Source organism: Emydura macquarii, unplaced genomic scaffold, assembly GCF_026122565.2.
Source record: "Emydura macquarii macquarii isolate MOO-44397 ecotype Brisbane River unplaced genomic scaffold, CSIRO-AGI_Emac_v2 contig_2249, whole genome shotgun sequence".
NCBI classification, from domain to species: Eukaryota; Metazoa; Chordata; order Testudines; family Chelidae; genus Emydura; species Emydura macquarii.
The window spans coordinates 129,830-146,079 of record NW_027132386.1 but is presented as its reverse complement, the minus strand read 5'-3'; the positions used below and the strand labels follow the sequence as shown (position 1 = coordinate 146,079).

The following is a 16,250-nucleotide window of genomic DNA, read 5'->3' as shown; positions in this document are numbered from 1 at the left end:
CCGGGAGAAGGGCCCGTGCCGGGGATGGAGCCGCTCCCACACGAGGGGGATTATCCCGGGATAAGGGCTCTGTCGCCTGGGGGACTAGCCCAGGCCAAGGGCCGCCGTGCGAGGGACAGGCGGGGAGGGGCGGGATAGAGAGATGGGGGGTCCCTGAGCCCCCGTCTGTCTGTCCACCCCCCACCCAGGTCTGACCTGTGCCCGGGATCCCTGCGTGAAGGGGGGGCCCCTGCCTGGGACACCGTGATGGGAGCCATGAGTGGGGGGGGACCACAGGAGGAGGGGCTGGCTTGCAGGGTGGGGGGCAGGGGGAATGGGGGGCCTAGCACCCTCCCTCCCTGGACTCCTGGGTTCTCTCTCCCCAGGTGCCCCTCTTGTGCATGTGCAGGTGCCTGGGTAGGAGCCCGGATGCCTGGGTTCTAACTGGGAGGGCAGTGGGGTCTAGTGGTTAGAGTGGGGGGGGGGGGGCTGGGAGCCAGGACTCCTGGGTTCTTTTCCTGGCTCTGGTAGGGAAGTGGGGCTAGTGGGGGTGCATACGCAGGGATCCGGCTCTAGCAGTTCAGGGGGCTGAGATATGGGGGGGCATCTCCTAGGGGAACCCCCAAAGACGGGGACTGGTTGAGGGGAGATGATCACACCTGGGGGACTCTTTTAGGGTCCTTCAGTCCCCCCGTCCCCTCCCCCCCCCCCGGCCAGGCCAGGACTGCCTGGAACGGACACCCATGCAGCTGAGCGCCGGGACGCCTGTCCCACAATGCATCCTGCTGACCCCCACCCCCGGCCGAAGACCCTGAGGGACGCGACATGGATGCCAGGGGGCCAGGTAAGGGGCAAGGTGGGGTCCACCCTACCTGCAGCCATGCAGCCAGTACAGCCCGGCCAGGACGTTCCGCCCCCAGGAACTGGGAAAACAGGAAGTCCCACCCACAGGGGCCTGGTGAAGGGAGGAAATTCCACCCACTGGAAGTCCCTCCTTGTGGCAGGTGCGGAAAGGGCAGGCCCACCCCCGCTCTGACACAGCACCTTTGGGGCCAATGTCAGCGGAGCCCTGACTGGCCCCCTAGGGGGCAGACGGGGGGGCGTGTCCACGGGGGGCAGTGACATCACAGGGTGGGCGGAGTGAGCGCTGTCAGCGTTTCCTGTGCTGGTGGATGATGTCAGAGATGGGAAGTGATGTCACACGTGGATGTCACACAGGATGCTGATGTTGCAGTCCAGCAATGATGTCACACGGTAGATGGTGATGTCACAACGTGCAAACCGGGGGCATGGACAGGAAATGATGTCACCCGAGAGGCTGACAACCGGTGGGCGGGCGGGGTCTGATCTCAGACAGGACGTGACATCACCCAGTGGAAAAATGATGATGGGAAGGAAGTGATGTCACAAACAGGCGCCTCTGTTGTCCCACATGGGCCCTTGTGATGATGTCATGGAACAGAAAGAGGCGGGGCTATGGAATGTAACACCCCCCCCTCCTCCCCTGCTCCCCCACCTGTTCTTCCCCCCTATTTTTATATCCCCCAAACACCCCCCTCACCCCCCCCCGCCGCTGGGAGAATAACCAGATTTGATGCCTCTGTCTCTGGCTGGGATAAAACATCTGGGATGGCCCGAGTGGGAAACTGAGGCACAGGGTGACACTGACCCTTCCTGGCTCCCACCCTCCCCGCTCTGACCACCCAGCCCCCTCCCCTCCCAGAAGCGGTGCCCCCCACTCCTGCCCCCCCTCCAGTCACAGGCCGTCACCCCCCTTTGCCGCAGCAGTTTTTACTTTTTCACAAACATCTGGAATTATCCTCAAAAACCCGGAGTCTCTGGCCCCATCCCCCGCCTGGGGCGGCTCCGTGGGGCGCAGGCGGGGGGGGACCAGCTTTGGTCCTTCCCCCAGTCCAGCCCCCCAGAGGGGTCATGAGTTGCATCTGTTCTCAGCCAGGATGCCCCAGCACAGGGGGTCCCCCAATCCTGCAGCGACCTCGGTCTGGTCTCGCTCGTTGCTGGGGGGGTGGGGCTGTGACTGGGGGTCCCATATCCATGCACCGAACCCCCTGTTCTCAGCTGAGCTCTCCAGGGCCCCCGTCCCTGCAGCGAGTTGGGTCCATTCTCTGCCATCGGCTTCCATTGGGGTGTCCTGGGGCGCGGGAGGGTTCCCCATTTTTGCAGTGAGCTGTGTCTGTTCTCAGCACCCAGGTGTCAGCCCGGGGGGGGGCATTCCTCCAGCGAGCTGGGCCTGGTCTCAGCCATCTGTGGGGAGGCGGGGGGGTGCACCGAGCTCCCCCATTCCTGCAGCAAGCTGGGCCTGGTCTCGGCCCCCCCCCATTCCTCTGCCCATCATGGGGGGGTTTCAACAGCGGTGGGGCAGCAGTGCAGGGGGGGGGTCCGAGCGCTGCTCCTCCATGCGCCCCCCCTGCACCCGCAGCAGCAGGTCGAAGAGCTCCTGGGCCCCCAGCGGGATGGGGGGGTCGCTGCGCTGCTCCTCCAGCCGCTGGCTCTGGGGAGGGGCGGGGGGGTTAGTGTCTGCAGGGGAGGGGGGCATTGGGGTGCAGGGGTTTGGTGGGGGGCTGGCAGGGATCATGGGGGTGCTGTGTGGGGGACGGGGGCTCTGGGGCAGGGCTCTGGGGGGGTTTTCAGGGGTGGGGGGTCTCGGGGGTGGGGGCTCCAGGAGGTTGGGGAGGCTCAAGGGGGGATGAGGTTTCTGGGGGGGTCTTGGGGGCTGCCCCTTACCTGGTGGGTGAGGATGGTGCTGTACAGCTCCTCCCCCTGGTCGGAGGGTTCGGGGGGGCCCTGGCCCCCCTCCTCAGCCACGGGGTCCCCCCCGAAGTCGGCCCGTTGGTCGTCCAGGCGCCGGGCCTGGGCCGTGGCCACCAGCTGGAAGAACTGCTCGGCCTGCAGTGAGGTGAGTGAGCAGAACAACCCTGGGGGGCCGGGGGGGTCAGACGTGGTGGGAGAGTGACCCCCCCGGCTGTGCCCCCGCCCTGGACAGCGACACCCCCTTTCCCGCACCCCCCCGGCTGTGCCCCCCCAGACAGCGACCCCCCAGCTGTGCTCCCCACCCCAGACAATGACCCCCCCTTTCCCACACCCCCCGGCTGTGCCCCCCCGGCTGTACAGTGCCCCCCCCCCGCACCCTCCCAGCTGGCAGAGGGATGGAGGGGGGTGGGGGGAGCTGAAGGGTGCAGGGGGAGGGGAGGGGGGCAGGCAGGGGGGCATGGGGGGAGGGATGGGGGGTGGGGGCCATGGGGAGGGGGGGAGGGGCAGGTGGGGGGGTGCATCCCTTACCTTGTGCCTCCGGCGGGCTGCCCGTGGGGGTGGCGGGCAGCGAGTGCCAGGGCCGGGCGGGGTGGCGGCAGGGCGCCCCCCGCAGGCGGGGCAGGGCGCAGCGCTGCTCGTTCAGCCGCCGGCTCTGGGAGCGGAAGAGCAGGTCGAAGAGACGCTCCCGGTCGAAGGGGTCCAGGGGGTCGGCCTGGGGCAGAGAGGGGTCAGGATGCCTGGGTTCTCTGTCCAGCTTGGGGAATGGGGGGGCCTAGTGGTTAGGGCAGGGGGCAGGGGTCAGGACACCTGGGTTCTCTGCCCAGCTTGGGGGAGGGGAGGGGGGCCTAGTGGTTAAGGCAGGGACTGGGGTTCAGGACTCCTGGGTTCCCTTCCTCACCTCCGTCGGGCTGGGAGGATCGGATCCATCCAGGCTGGGGGGCTCACTGCTGCTCCGTCCCCTTCTCGCCGGGCTGTCCTCGGGGTCCCTCCATGCAGCGCCGGGGGGCAGGGGTTCCGGGGGGTCTGTCGTGGGGCATGAGCCCCCAAAGGATGCCCCAGCCTCCTCCTCGGTCTCCAAACTAGCCATGGCCTGGAGCAGGAAGGGGGCAGAGATGTGGGGGGTGGAGACATCGGGGTGCCCGACCCGCAGCCCCCACAGCGGTGTGGGGGGGTCTGTGCCACGGGGGTGGGTGTCCCCTTGGCTGGGGCAGGCCTCATCTCTCTCCAGCCCCCCCCCCCCCGGGGTGTCTCTGGGGTCGGTCACCACCTCCTCACCCCCCACTCTGGCTGGCATCAGGGGAGGGGCGTCCCTGAGGTCTGGGGGGCAGAGTAAAGGGGGCGTTTCCTCATGGGCGCCCCACACCCCACGGCCGGCCCTGCTGCTGCCTGAGCGGGGACAGGAAATGGGGGGACCGGGGGGAGGGGAAGGCCAAGGGGGGCCTCAGTGGGGGTTAAAGGGGAGACCGGGGCGGCTGGAAGCCGACAAGGCAGCCCCCACCCCTCCCTGTCCCCCTGTGACCCCCACACCCCTCCCCCACCCCGATCCCCATTGCCCCTCCCCCAGCCAAACCCACCTGTTCCCACCTGCCCCACCCCACCACCCCAGGCGACACCCAGCCCCCCACCGCCGCCCCCCAGCTGCCCCCTCACCGCGGCTCCCTGCTGGCCCCTCTGCCCCGCCGCGCCCCGCCGGGGGCCCTCGCTGCCCCACCGCGGCGCTTCCTGCTGGCGCCCCATTGGCTGGCGCCCGCCCCCCGCCTCACAGGATGTTGCGCCCGAATTGACGCGGTTTCTGCTTTGCACAATCCCCCCCCCACAACCCACTTCCCCCCCCCCAGCGACAGCCAGCGCGGGCGGCAGGGGTCGCTCCAGGCCTCCGGGCCGGGAGTGAGGGGCACCGGCCCGGGAAGGGGAGTGGGGCCTAGTGGTTGCAGCGGTGCAGGGGGCGGCTGAGGCCCCGGACTCCTGGGTCCCACCCCCCCCAGCGAAGGCCGCACGCCCCCGTCTCCATCCGTACGAGGGGAGAACGGCTCGGCCTGCGCCTGGAAGGGCCCCCCCTTCCCGCAGGGTCCGATCCTGGCCCTCCGGGGATCCCCGGGTACCAGCCCCGGGGATCCCCGGGTACCAGCCCCATGGAGCCGGGACGGGGGGGGGTGTTGGGGTGAACTGGGGGGCAGCCCCACAGCTCAGGCCACCCCCCCGCTTCTCCCCTGTAGCAGGGACCCCCCAGCCAGGTCAGCAACAGCCAGGGAGCAGCCCCCCTATCTCCACCTCTTCTCTGCCCCTCCCCCACCGTCCCGCCCCTCCCCCACCCTGTATCTGCCCCGCCCCCCTTCTCCCGTCCTTCCGAGAGCCCTTCCCAGGCCCATTGAGGGGTCGGGTTACAGGCCCCGCCCCCTTCGCCAGAGGCCCCGCCCCTCCCCTCCCCCCCCCCGGCGCCTGGTTGGGGGCGGGTCTCCCTCTCGACCAGACCAGGCCGCCCCTCCCCCCCCCCCCGCGCGCGGTCTGGAGCTCCCGGAGAACCCAGGAGTCCGGGTCCCGCCCCCCAGCGCCGCGCGGGCGGGGAACCCAGGAGTCCGGGCCGGCAGGGGGCAGCACCGGCACGCGGCGCCCCTCCCCCCGCCCTGCGGCCACGCCCCTCCCCCCGCCCGCCCGGCTCCATCTTGCCCAGCCCGGGGACGCGGGGCCCGGCCCGGCTCGGCTCGGCTCGGCTCGGCTGCTCCCCCGCCCCCCCCCGCGATGGACGAGCCGGGGCGGCTGCTGCAGGGCCGGGGGTTGCCGCTGCCCCCGCCCCTCCCCCCGCCGCCCCCCCACGCGCGGCGCGACCCCGGCGAGCCCGGCAAGCGGGACCTCGGCGACGTGCTGCAGCGGATCGTGGCCATCGCCGAGCAGAGCCTGGACGAGGCGCAGGCCAAGTGGGTGCGGGGCGGGGGGACCCAGGCGTCCGGGCCGCCAGCCCCGCCCCACCAGACCCGGGGGGACCCAGGCGTCCGGGCCCGCGGGGCGGTGGGGTCCGGGTGCGGGATCACGGGGGGGCTGGGTATTTTCCCGGGGGGGGGGGGTCAGTCTCTCTCTCCCGGGACCGGGGGGGCTGAATTAACCCTTCGTGCCCCCCCGGCTGCTTTAGGGTGTCTCTGTCTGTCTGTCCGTCCGCCCCGCAGGAAACACGCCCTGAACTGCCACCGCATGAAGCCGGCCCTGTTCAGCGTCCTCTGCGAGATCAAAGAGAAGACGGGTACGGGGGGGCCGGGGGGGGGGCGGCTGGTGCTTGGGGGGCCCGGGCGCCCTCCGGAGACGGGCCCGGCCCGGCCAGCTGGTCCCCGTCTGCAGAACGAGTCGGTGCCCCGGCTTCGAGTGTGTGCGTGTGTGTGTGTGCGTGCACGGCTACACGAGTGTGTGTGTGTGTGTGTGTGTGCACGGCTACACGAGTGGCCCCGAGGGGGGGTTAAAATGCACAGACGTTGTGTGTCCACACGCACCCTCTTTTATACACCGTGTGTGCGCCATGTGTGTGTGGGTTTCTAGGTACACAAATGTGGCGTGTGCGCGTGTCACACGTGTGCATGTGGATAAACTGGAGTCTCTACAATGGGGGGGGATCTACAAACACACTCCAAATACAACACACACTGTATAAAATAGTGTTTGTGGTGTGTCTTCAAAACACTGGTGTCTGTGTGTGTGTACAAATACACAGTGTATAAAGTAGTGTGTATGTAAACAAAAGAGTTTGGGTGAATGTTTGTGTCAGTGTCTACGGCACATCCAGCAAAGTGTTTCCATAGAAAATAGATGGGAATGAAAGTGTGAGTGTGTGTGTGTGTGTGTGTGTGTGTGTGTGTAAAATGCATGGAAACAATGCATGGACGTGTGTTATACCCCATCAGACACATTTTGTCTTTAGGTAGGTCCAGGTGCCTAAAGATACACAGGGAGGGGGTGAAAGGAGCTGCCTGTGTGTGTGTGTGTGTGTGTGTGTGTGTGTGTGTGTGTGTGTGTGTGAGAGAGAGAGAGTGATGTGGCACACACACAACCTCTCCTATATCATGGCGGTGTGTGCTGACACGCACAGTTCCAGCCCTAGATCTGTGGCTCTGAGTGTGCGTGTGTGTGTGTGAGAACAAGGCAGAGGGGACACACATCGGAGGACAGGAACGCACAATGGTGTGTATGCAACGAACGGGAGTTGTGAGAGTTGTGACTGCATCCGTGTGAACTCCGGCAATAGTGCATTGACACAACGTGTGTGTGTGTGTGTGTGTGTGTGTGTGTGTAACAAAAGAGGACACACACACCTTGTTTCAGTAGAGCTGTGTGCGCCTGCCCCCCCAGCTCAGCTGCTGCCCCCCACCCCGACCCGCAGCCCCTGCTATAGCCAGCGCGTTATTGTAGGGTCTCCTGAGAGCGCAGTGGCGGGGGCTGGGCGGGGGGGGGGTCGCTCAGGAAACGGCCCCCCCTTCCCCATTTTGTCAGCGCTGGGAGACGAAAGGTCATTGATGGGTCGTTACCACGGCAACGGTGGGGCCAGCCAGGGGGACGCAACTTTTGTCAGCACCAGCTGGAGGGGCTGCAGGGCTGGGGGGGGGAGTGGGGGGCAGCGGCAGGGCTGGGGGGCAGAGTGGGGCTGGCAGGGGCTGCAGGGCGGGAGTGGGGGGCCCCGAGTGTCTAACCCCCTCGCTCCCCCCCAGGTCTCAGCATCCGGAGTGGCCAGGAGGAGGAGCCTGTGGACCCCCAGCTGATGCGGCTGGACAACATGCTGCTGGCCGAGGGGGTGGCGGGGCCGGAGAAGGGGGGCGGCTCGGCGGCGGCGGCGGCTGCGGCGGCCGCCTCGGGGGGCGTCTCCCCCGACAACTCCATCGAGCACTCGGATTATCGCAACAAGCTGGCCCAGATCCGGCAGATCTACCACTCCGAGCTGGAGAAATACGAGCAGGTGGGCGGGGCCTGGGGCCAAAGGGGCGGGGCAGGTGGCTGGTGGGCGGGGCCGGGGGCCAAAGGGGCGGGGCTTGGGCGGGCAGGCACACCTGGGGGAAAAGGGGTGGGGCCTAGGGCGAAACGGGCAGTGGCAGGTGGCTGGTGGGCAGGGCCTGGGGTGAAAGGGGCGGGACATGTGGCTGGTGGGCGTGGCCTGGGGCGAAGAGGGCGGGGTCTGGGGCAGGGCCTGGTCTGAGCGTGGCCCCCCGCAGGCCTGCAACGAGTTCACGACGCACGTGATGAACCTGCTGCGGGAGCAGAGCCGCACGCGGCCCGTGGCGCCCAAGGAGATCGAGCGCATGGTGGGCGTCATCCAGCGCAAGTTCAGCTCCATCCAGATGCAGCTGAAGCAGAGCACCTGCGAGGCCGTCATGATCCTGCGCTCCCGCTTCCTGGACGCCAGGTACCCCCGGGTCCGCCCCCCCCGTCACCCCCCGCCAGTGCCCCCCGGTCACCACCCCCCGTCCCCCCCCGGCAGTGCCCCCAGTCACCCCCTGTGCCCCCGGCAGGCGGAAGCGGCGTAACTTCAGCAAGCAGGCGACGGAGGTGCTGAACGAGTATTTCTACTCGCACCTCAGCAACCCCTACCCCAGCGAGGACGCCAAGGAGGAGCTGGCCAAGAAGTGCGGGATCACCATCTCCCAGGTGCGCGGGGGGGCCGGGCCGGGCCATGGGGGGGGGTCCCCGGCGTTCCCAGCCGCTCACGTGTCCCCCGCGGCCCCCCCCAGGTCTCCAACTGGTTTGGCAACAAGCGCATCCGCTACAAGAAGAACATCGGGAAGTTCCAGGAGGAGGCCAACGTCTACACCGGGAAAACGGCCGGGAGCCTGGCCCACGGGCCCCCCAGCGGGGGCAGCTCCCCCACCCCCTCCTCCGCAGGTAAACAGCCCCCCCCCGCTGCCGGGCCAGAGTCGTGGGAGCCCCCAGCCCCCCCCCAACTCCCACTGTGCCCCCCCTGGCCAGCACCCCGTCCCCCCCCAGCACCCCTTGCTAAGCCAGGCTGGGGCGGCCGGGAGTCGCTCAGAATCAGCCCCCCCGCCCCGAGCCGGGTGGGCCCGTGTTTAACCCTTGCCTGGCTGCAGCGCCCCCGCCCAGCTCTGAGCGTCGCCCCCGTATCTTGCCCCCCCCCAGGCTCCGGCGGCTCCTTCAACCTGTCGGGCTCCGGCGACGTCTTCCTGGGGCTGCAGGGACTCAGCCGGGACGTGTACCCCCCCGCCCAGGTCAGTCTGTGCCCCCCCTGCCCAGGTCAGTCTGCGCCCCTGCCCCCCAGTTTTGGGCCAGGCTCTGGGAGGGCCTGGCCATCGGCCAGACCCCCGAGGGGTCCCCCTCTTCCTGCAGGGTCGGCCCCGCGGCTCCCCCGCCTGCTTAGACTGGAGGCCTGCAGCCTCCATGCTCCCCCCATGAGCTTCCCCCCCCCCCCCCCCGGAGCCCTGTCCTGAACCGGGGGGGTTTCCTCGGCAGCTGGGCCCCGCACAGGGCGCCCCGAGGGGAATCCCGGGAAGGAGGCTTCAGGCGGGGCCTGGCCGGAGCGACCCCTTGGGTCAAGCTCTGTCTGCCTCCGCCCTAGACACCCAGGGGTGTCCCGGGCCCCTCGCCCCATCTCCAGGCCTTTGTTCTCCAGCTGGGGAAACGGCCTCTGGGTCCTGATCCTGTCACTCCCCCCCCCCAGGTGGAGTCTCTGCGTCACTCCATGAGCCAGGGGCCCTATGGGGAGGGCCTGGCGGCCGGCCAGCTCTACAGCCCCCGGGACGTGACGGTGAGTCCATCCTGCCCCCCCAGCGCTGCCCCCGGGCTCCCCAGAACCGTTGGGGGCAGCGGGGTTCGGAGCTGGGGGCAGAGGGGACCTATCAATGCGCGGGGGGGGCAGGGAAGGATCCTGCCCGGGGGGGGGGACTTGACATAATGTGACCTGTGACCTTTGACCCCCCCAGGCTAATGGCGGGTGGCAGGAAGCTGCGACCCCCTCCTCCGTGACCTCCCCGACCGACGGACCCGGCAGCGTCCACTCAGACACCTCCAACTGACCCCCCCCCTCCGCCGTGTGGGGCAGGGAGCACCTGGTGCTGGTCCAGACCCATGGGGGGGGGTGCTGGATTCTGCTGGGGACCCCCCAGTTGGCATCTTCGGGGGGGCCAAGGTGGCGGCCGGGCCCGTTTCTTCGGAGGCGTTTTTGTATTGAGCAAGAAGCACAAATGAGGAGCCCCCCCCCCGGCCCCCCGCCTCGCTGGGGGGGTGTCGCTGGCTCTGGGTTGCTCCCGCCTGCCCCCCCAGAGCCGTTTTCTCGCCGCCTTCGCCTGTTTCTGCTTCCTTCGCGCCCGGTTCCTGCCGCTGGCGCCGGCTCCGGGTTCTGCTTCTTGCTTTCTGGGGCTTCCCCCCCCCCCCCACGGCTGTTTTCCCCCCCCCCCCCGTCTGACCCCTGCATCAGAGACGCTGCAGACGGGGGTCCAGGGACGCGAGCTCCAGTGCCCCCCACGGCGCGGGAAATGTCTCTCACGGCGTGGGAAGGGGACAGTTTCCTCAGCCCCACGGCGCGGGAAGGGGGCGGCTCAGCCGGCACCAGGGCCACGTGCGGCCCCTCAGCTTAATTTACCTCAAGGCGACACCAATAGAGACCAGCAACCGTCTACCTCTGCCCCCCGGCCTTCGTCCATTGCCCGAGGGGCTCTGCGGGGGGGAGGGGCCGGGGCTGAATCTGCTCAAGGGGGAGGTGAGGAATCGGGGGAGGGGGGATGGCAAGAGATGACTGGCTGAAAGTCGGGGTGGGGGACAAATGGTGGGGGGCTGAATGGTGGGGGGAGGAAGGGGCTGAAGGGGTGTTGGGGGGGCTGGAGGGGAGAAGGGGGGTTATGTGGGGTGGGGGGAGGAGTGGGTGGGGAGCTCTATCACACCTCAGGACATGGGGCCCCCCCAAATGCAGCGATGGGGGGGCGGGTTTTGGGGGTGAACGTTCAGAATGTAAAACTCTGCGTCTCTTCGGTTTCTTGATTTTGGTTTTTTTCTGTGTTCACCCCCCCCCCCCCAGCGACTGTTTGGGGGGGGGGGGGGCTCTCCCCCGGAGTTAACCTTTGCTTTGGGCTGTTTGTTTCCTTTGGGTTTTCTGTGGGGGCAGCTAGTTGAGATTTTACCCCCCCCCCCCCGGCCTGGTTCCCCCAACCCCCCCCAACACCCCAGGTCCCCCCTACTGGCTGAGATCCTACTCTAGCCCCCCTCTGAACCCCAAAACCTTCTTCCCCTTAACAAGAAACCAGGGGGACATTCTCTGTTTCTCTCCCTCAGAAATGAGGTTGCCCCCCAGCTGTGTGAGCGGACCCTACCCCCCTTTGTATCAGTTAATAAGGGGGGGTACGTGTCCCCCCCCCAGGGTAGCTTGGCTGAGGGTGGCCATCTCAGCTCCTAGCCTGGGTCCACCAGGGGCTCACGGCTGTTCTGGGGGGGCTGGGAAGAGGGGACCCTCAGCCCATTGCATGGGGGGGGGTCCAGGAGCCATAGGGTGGCCTCCCTTGCGCCAGGGGACCCCAATGTGGGGCTGTGGGCCCGAGCTAGGCCTGGGGCAAAGATCCTAACTCAAGCGCAGGCTTCGCAGGGGGAACTAGGCCTTGGCGGGGATTGTGGGGGGACAGGGCGTGGGGGTGTGGCCCCCCCTTTGCTGTTGTACAGACTTTTTTGCCTATATAATAAAATATATTTTTTCCACCTGCTCGTTCTCGTTACCTCCGGTCAATGGATTGGGGGTGGCCCCCCACAACCTGAACCCCCCACGAGATGCCCCAATCCAGGCCCCCCACAGGGGTTCCCCAAGGAGACCCTCCCACAGCCCCCTCAGGCTTCCCCACAGCAGGCGGCCTGCTGCTCACCCCCACATCTCTGGGGTGCAGCTGCTTCCCAGAGGGGTCAGCCGGGGCCCCCCCCCCGGGAGGGAAAAGGGCGTCATGCCCCTGGCAGCTGCAGTCAGCTCAAAGGGGGGGCACCGTGACCCCCCACATCCATCTCCCCTGGTTTGTCCTGCTCTCCTCCCCCCAAGCACCACGCACCAGCCGTGGCCCCTTATCTCAGGGTTGCCCCAACACAGCCCCTGGCTCCTGGCATACCTGCTGTCATGTGACTGGGGGAGACTGGGATGGGGGGGCAACTGCACCCCCAAATTCCTGCCCTCCAATGGGAGGCACAGTAAAGGCTCCCCCACAGCCCCCTGCTAGCCTGGTCCCTCCCCCTGATGGAACCCCCCTCAACCCCCCAATTCCTGGACCCACCCTGCGCTGGGGGTCAGGTGCCTGGCTCTTTGGGCCAGCAGGGCCCAGGCTGGAGAGAGCCCCCCACAGCTCCCCTACCCCCAGCCCGGGGGGATTTAACCACGGCCAGGCTGGCGGCCCCCGGGTAATCGGCGCTCAACCCCCCTCAGCTCCTCTGTGCCCCCCCACTTCCCTCCATGGCCCAGGCCTTGCCCCTGTCGTCCCACCCCACACAGGCGACACCGGCGTGTGTGTGAGGAATCACCACTGTTTTAATCAGAACTGAGCCCCGGCCCCACAGCCCCAGCCCCACAGCAGGGCCAGCTGTGACTAGCCTCCCTTCAGCCACCATTCGATTAATAGCCAGAGAGCCCCCCACCCCCAAACCGCCCCATGCCCTACTCCCAGCTGCCCAGGGGTGCCCCCCAGCTGCGATCCTGTCTGGGGGTCACGTCCACCCTGCAGTTCCTGGCCCTGCCAGCAGGGGGCACCACAGGTTAAACCCCCCCTATCCACAGCCCTGCTCCCTATTAGCCCCTCCCTTCCCAGGTGGGGCAGGGCAGGGGGTGAGTCCGCCAGCCGCGGGGCCGGTGTTGGGGGGCAGGGCCCCCAGGGTAGTGGGGGTCAGACGCTGAGGAGCCAGAAGAAGAAGAAGATGGCGATGAAGAGGAAGAGCGAGTCCTGCCAGCCCGAGGGGCGGGGGGCGCCGGCCTCATCTAGGGGGAGAGAGAGGTAAGTGTGGGGCACGGGGGGGAATCCAGCCCATCCACCCATGCCAAGGGCTGCAGTGGAACGGGGGGGGGGGTGCACAGGGGAGTGGGAAATCAGTGGGGGGTTGGGGAAGCAACAGGGGTCTGGGGAGGGTCTTGGGGTACCATGGAAGGTCTGGGGGGGCCCGCAGGGGTAGCAGCAGGGAATGGGCAGTCTGGGGGGGTCCGTGGAGGGGTTGGCGGTAGCAGTGGGGATCGGGCGGGTCTGTGGGGTCCTGGGGGGATGGGGGCCGTACCTGCTCCTGCCTCGGGCCCCCGCAGCACGGTGGTGAAGACGCCGAAGGGGAAGGCGCCGATGCCGAAGGCCACGTGGAAGCCGGCGTTGGGGAAGGCGGGGGGTGGGCCCTGGGGGGAGACGGGGGTTAGCACATGGCAGCTGGGGGGGCCAGAGGGGCACATCCCGCTCCCCCGCACTCACCCCACGGCTCTCTGGCTCCGGGCGCTGCCCCCGCGGCCGAGGGGGTGTCTTCAACCTGGGGAGGGGGGCAGAGAGAGTGTGGGGGATGGGTTGGAACAATGTGCCCCTTTTCTGCCCCTCCATATGCCCCTCCCCCATTGCCTCTGCTGCTTCCCACACCCCTCCTGTCCCCCCACCTGGGGGCTGGCCGCCCCACTCCCCCCTACCTGGGGTCCTGCTGGCCCGCGCTGCCCCGCCCGTACAGGGGCACGACCTTGTCACGGCCAATGGCGGCTTTGCAGACCGGGCACTCCTGGCGCTCGGGGCGAGTCTCCAGCCACTGCGGGGGGTGGGGGGGAGTTAGTGCCAGCACCCCATTGCCTCCGCCCTCCCCTCCCCACGGGGCTCGGGGCCAGCCGGGGAGGGAGGGGCAGGCCCAGATCGATGGGGGGCCCTGGAGGATCATGGGAGGAGGGTTGTTGGGGAGCACAGGGTGAGGGCCGAGGGGCAGTGAAGGATCATGGGAGAGGAGGTTCCCCTCCCCCGGGACTCACCTGGTGCAGACAGGGCCAGCTGGGGGGGGGGGGGGGAGAGAGAGAGAGAGAATTACATGTGTCCTGCCCCCCAACATGCCCCTCCCCCACCCCTGATGCACCCAGCCCCCTTCATATGTCCCTCCCCTTTCCTCTGCCCCTCCCCCAGCCCCTCATGCGCCCTGCCCCTCCCCCTCCCTCACATACCCCTCCCCCAGCCCCTCATGCGCCCTGCCCCTCCCCCTCCCTCACATATCCCTTCCCCAGCCCCTCATGCGCCCTGCCCCTCCCTAACACGCCCCTCCCCCAGCCCCGCCCACCCCCGATACGCCCCTCCCCCTTCCCCATATAAGTCCAGCCCCGCCCCTCACCAGTACAGGTGCCCGCAGAGGCCGATCACCGCCTCCCGGGCCGGCTCCAGGCAGATGTTACATTCGAAGGCGCCGCGGTCGCGGTTTGGCACCTCGGGGCCCCCGTCCGGGACCCCCGCGCCCGTCCCTGCCGCCATCTTCCGCCCCCTGGACGGGGAACGCCTCCTTCCAGCCCCTAGATAACCCTATTGGCCAACGCGACGGCCAATCAACGCTTCCACTCGCTCACTGGCCGCAGCTGCTGTCAATCAAAGATATGGACGGATCCCGCCTACTCAGTAATACCCACCACAGGTCCCTTAGCATTTCTATTGGGTTCTTTGGCTGTCAATCACAATATGCCCGTCTCCTATTGGCTAATGGTGTTCGACCCGTCTTCCGAGTGGCCAAGCGGCATAGACTATTGGTATTGGCTCTTACTCCTGTTAATCGATCCATAGTGCTATGTGATTGGCTAAATGGGAAGAGGCGGGTATTGGCTCTGGGGAGGGGAGTGGAGGGGACGGGGGGGGGGGGCAGAGCCAGTCTGATTTCTATTGGTCACTCCGTCTGTCAGTCTAACAGCTGGAAGACTAATTGGCTGAGGCAGAGAAACGGGGCGGGACAAAGACGGGTCGACATTCCCGGCGTCCAATCTTCGTCCACATCGGCTCAGGGACCCAGAAATGATTGGCGGATGGCCTGGCGGGGAGCCCTGGGGAGCCCCTGGTTGGGGGGCGGTTCGGCCTGGTTGGGGGGCTCGGTCGGGTTTCGCCCTCCGCTTACTGGGGGTTTCGCTCCTCTGTTCCTTTTGCTTCCAGATCGGCACCAACCGGAAGCGGAAGCGCATCGCCGGCCATGTTTGGTCAGGGCGCCCCGTGGACCGGAAGCGCAGCGCCGGCCATGTTTGCTCAGGGCAGGCTGTGTCCGTTTGCTGGTCGTTGCACCACGTGACGCCGCTTTGGGGCCTAGCGCCCGCGGCGAAGCCTGAGCCGGTCAGTGGCCGGGGTAAAATGGCCGCTGTGCAGCCATGGCAGCTGCCCCCAACCTGCCACGTCACCGTGGCAACCACCACTTCCAACATGGCCACCAGTCACTGTGCCATGTCACCATAGTAACCGCCACCCTGCCACGGACTATGGCAATCGCCAACCCCTCCATGTTGTCGCGGCAACCGTCCATCCCACCACCTCAGCCGTGGCCACCACTGACCCTGACACGTTACCGTGACAACCGACAATTGCCGGCGCCTCGTTCACCATCAACCCAAAGCCTATCGCCGTGGAAACCTGCCACCCGGCCAGGGCCGTCCCCGCGCCTGGCAGCTCCGCCCACAGCACCCCCTTGCCCCAGCGCCCCAACCCCCCCACGGCCTCCACCGGCCCTCGGCTCCCCAGGGCCCGGCCCGGCAGAGCAAGGCACAGCCGGAGAGACGGCGGAGCTGAGGGCAGGGACCCGCCGCAGAGCAAGAGAGCCAGGCCCGGCGGGGACCGAATGCCCGAGCGAAGGGGCGAAGGACGAGACGAAAAGCCGAGGCCCGTGAACGCCGCGGCGCCCGCAGGAGGCCGGGCAAAGGGAGGCCAGTCGCTGACCCCCAAAGCCCCACGCGCCCGGAGCTAGGGCTGCCCGACGGGATGGGGCGCCCGAGGAGTGGCCAGGCCTGTGTTCGGACGGCCAGGAGCCGGGCCCGGCAGCAGGAGGGGGAAGGGGAATGGATGGATTGTGGCGGGGGTGTGGGGGAGGGGGAATGGATGGATGGGGGTGGGGTTGTGGGGGAGGGGGCTGCGGGAGGCAGGCAGGACGGGGCAGAGAGCGGAGGGAGGGAGCACAGAGGGGAGGGGGTGGAGGGCCGGGGGCCGGAGGAGGGGTGGGGGGGCAGGCAGGCAAGATGAGGGGTTGGGGCAGGAGAGATGGTGCAGGGGGAGGGATGGGGGCAGAGGGGGAGGGGTGGAGAGCTAGGGGGATGGGGAGATCAGGGCAGGGAAGGGCTGGGGAAGGCAGGCAGGCAGGATGGGGGGCTGGGGAGGGGGATGGAGAGATGGGGTGGGGGCGGGAGGGAGGCAGAGGGGGGCGGGGGGATGGAGAGATGGGGCGGGGAGGGGGATGGAGTGATCGGGGCGGGGGGCAGAGGGGGGCGGGGGATGGAGCGATCGGGGCGGGGGGAGGGGGATGGAGCGATCGGGGCGGGGGGGGGGAGAGGGGGAGGGGGATGGAGCGATCGGGGCGGGGGGAGGGGGGGAGGGGGA

General features: G+C 68.3%; 3 protein-coding genes across 4 annotated transcripts; 1 reads left to right on the top strand and 2 right to left on the bottom strand.

Annotated features, from left to right (window-relative positions):
* Positions 1 to 1,735: 1,735 nt before the first annotated feature.
* GPSM3 (G protein signaling modulator 3) lies at positions 1,736 to 4,501 on the bottom strand. The gene is made up of 5 exons (XM_067560247.1): positions 4,402 to 4,501; positions 3,650 to 3,841; positions 3,280 to 3,463; positions 2,725 to 2,915; positions 1,736 to 2,491 (listed from the first exon to the last, which is right to left on the bottom strand). The coding sequence occupies exons 1-5, from the start codon at positions 4,486 to 4,488 to the stop codon at positions 2,345 to 2,347; spliced, it is 801 nt and encodes a 266-aa protein (XP_067416348.1). The 5' UTR covers positions 4,489 to 4,501; the 3' UTR covers positions 1,736 to 2,344.
* Positions 4,502 to 5,361: 860 nt separating this feature from the next.
* Positions 5,362 to 9,932, top strand: PBX2 (PBX homeobox 2). Of its 2 annotated transcripts, XM_067560223.1 has the most exons (9): positions 5,363 to 5,666; positions 5,913 to 5,986; positions 7,440 to 7,684; positions 7,938 to 8,128; positions 8,235 to 8,370; positions 8,454 to 8,604; positions 8,857 to 8,945; positions 9,395 to 9,481; positions 9,657 to 9,932. In XM_067560223.1, the coding sequence occupies exons 1-9, from the start codon at positions 5,491 to 5,493 to the stop codon at positions 9,747 to 9,749; spliced, it is 1,242 nt and encodes a 413-aa protein (XP_067416324.1). In that variant the 5' UTR covers positions 5,363 to 5,490; the 3' UTR covers positions 9,750 to 9,932. The 2 variants fall into 2 exon arrangements, with proteins under 2 accessions (XP_067416325.1, XP_067416324.1); XM_067560224.1 differs by lacking the exon at positions 9,395 to 9,481 and having other exon boundaries at positions 5,362 to 5,666.
* Positions 9,933 to 12,344: 2,412 nt separating this feature from the next.
* On the bottom strand, positions 12,345 to 14,187 carry RNF5 (ring finger protein 5). The gene is made up of 6 exons (XM_067560222.1): positions 14,026 to 14,187; positions 13,676 to 13,694; positions 13,349 to 13,461; positions 13,143 to 13,197; positions 12,961 to 13,069; positions 12,345 to 12,670 (listed from the first exon to the last, which is right to left on the bottom strand). Exons 1-6 carry the CDS (start codon positions 14,160 to 14,162, stop codon positions 12,579 to 12,581), a joined length of 525 nt encoding a protein of 174 aa, XP_067416323.1. The 5' UTR covers positions 14,163 to 14,187; the 3' UTR covers positions 12,345 to 12,578.
* Between the last annotated feature and the right edge of the window lie 2,063 nt (positions 14,188 to 16,250).

Coding starts and splice junctions, on each gene's coding strand:
- GPSM3 (XM_067560247.1), bottom strand. CDS start 4,488: ATGGGGCGCCAGCAGGAAGCGCCGCGGTGGGGCAGCGAGGGCCCCCGG. Junction 2,916..3,279: donor CAGCCCGCCGGAGGCACAAG/GTAAGGGATGCA, acceptor CCGGCCCCCCAG/GGTTGTTCTGCTCACTCACC. Junction 2,492..2,724: donor GCACCATCCTCACCCACCAG/GTAAGGGGCAGC, acceptor GCCCCTCCCCAG/AGCCAGCGGCTGGAGGAGCA.
- PBX2 (XM_067560223.1), top strand. CDS start 5,491: ATGGACGAGCCGGGGCGGCTGCTGCAGGGCCGGGGGTTGCCGCTGCCC. Junction 8,129..8,234: donor TCCCGCTTCCTGGACGCCAG/GTACCCCCGGGT, acceptor TGCCCCCGGCAG/GCGGAAGCGGCGTAACTTCA. Junction 9,482..9,656: donor ACAGCCCCCGGGACGTGACG/GTGAGTCCATCC, acceptor TGACCCCCCCAG/GCTAATGGCGGGTGGCAGGA.
- RNF5 (XM_067560222.1), bottom strand. CDS start 14,162: ATGGCGGCAGGGACGGGCGCGGGGGTCCCGGACGGGGGCCCCGAGGTG. Junction 13,198..13,348: donor GCGGGCCAGCAGGACCCCAG/GTAGGGGGGAGT, acceptor CCCCCTCCCCAG/GTTGAAGACACCCCCTCGGC. Junction 12,671..12,960: donor GGGGCCCGAGGCAGGAGCAG/GTACGGCCCCCA, acceptor CTCTCCCCCTAG/ATGAGGCCGGCGCCCCCCGC.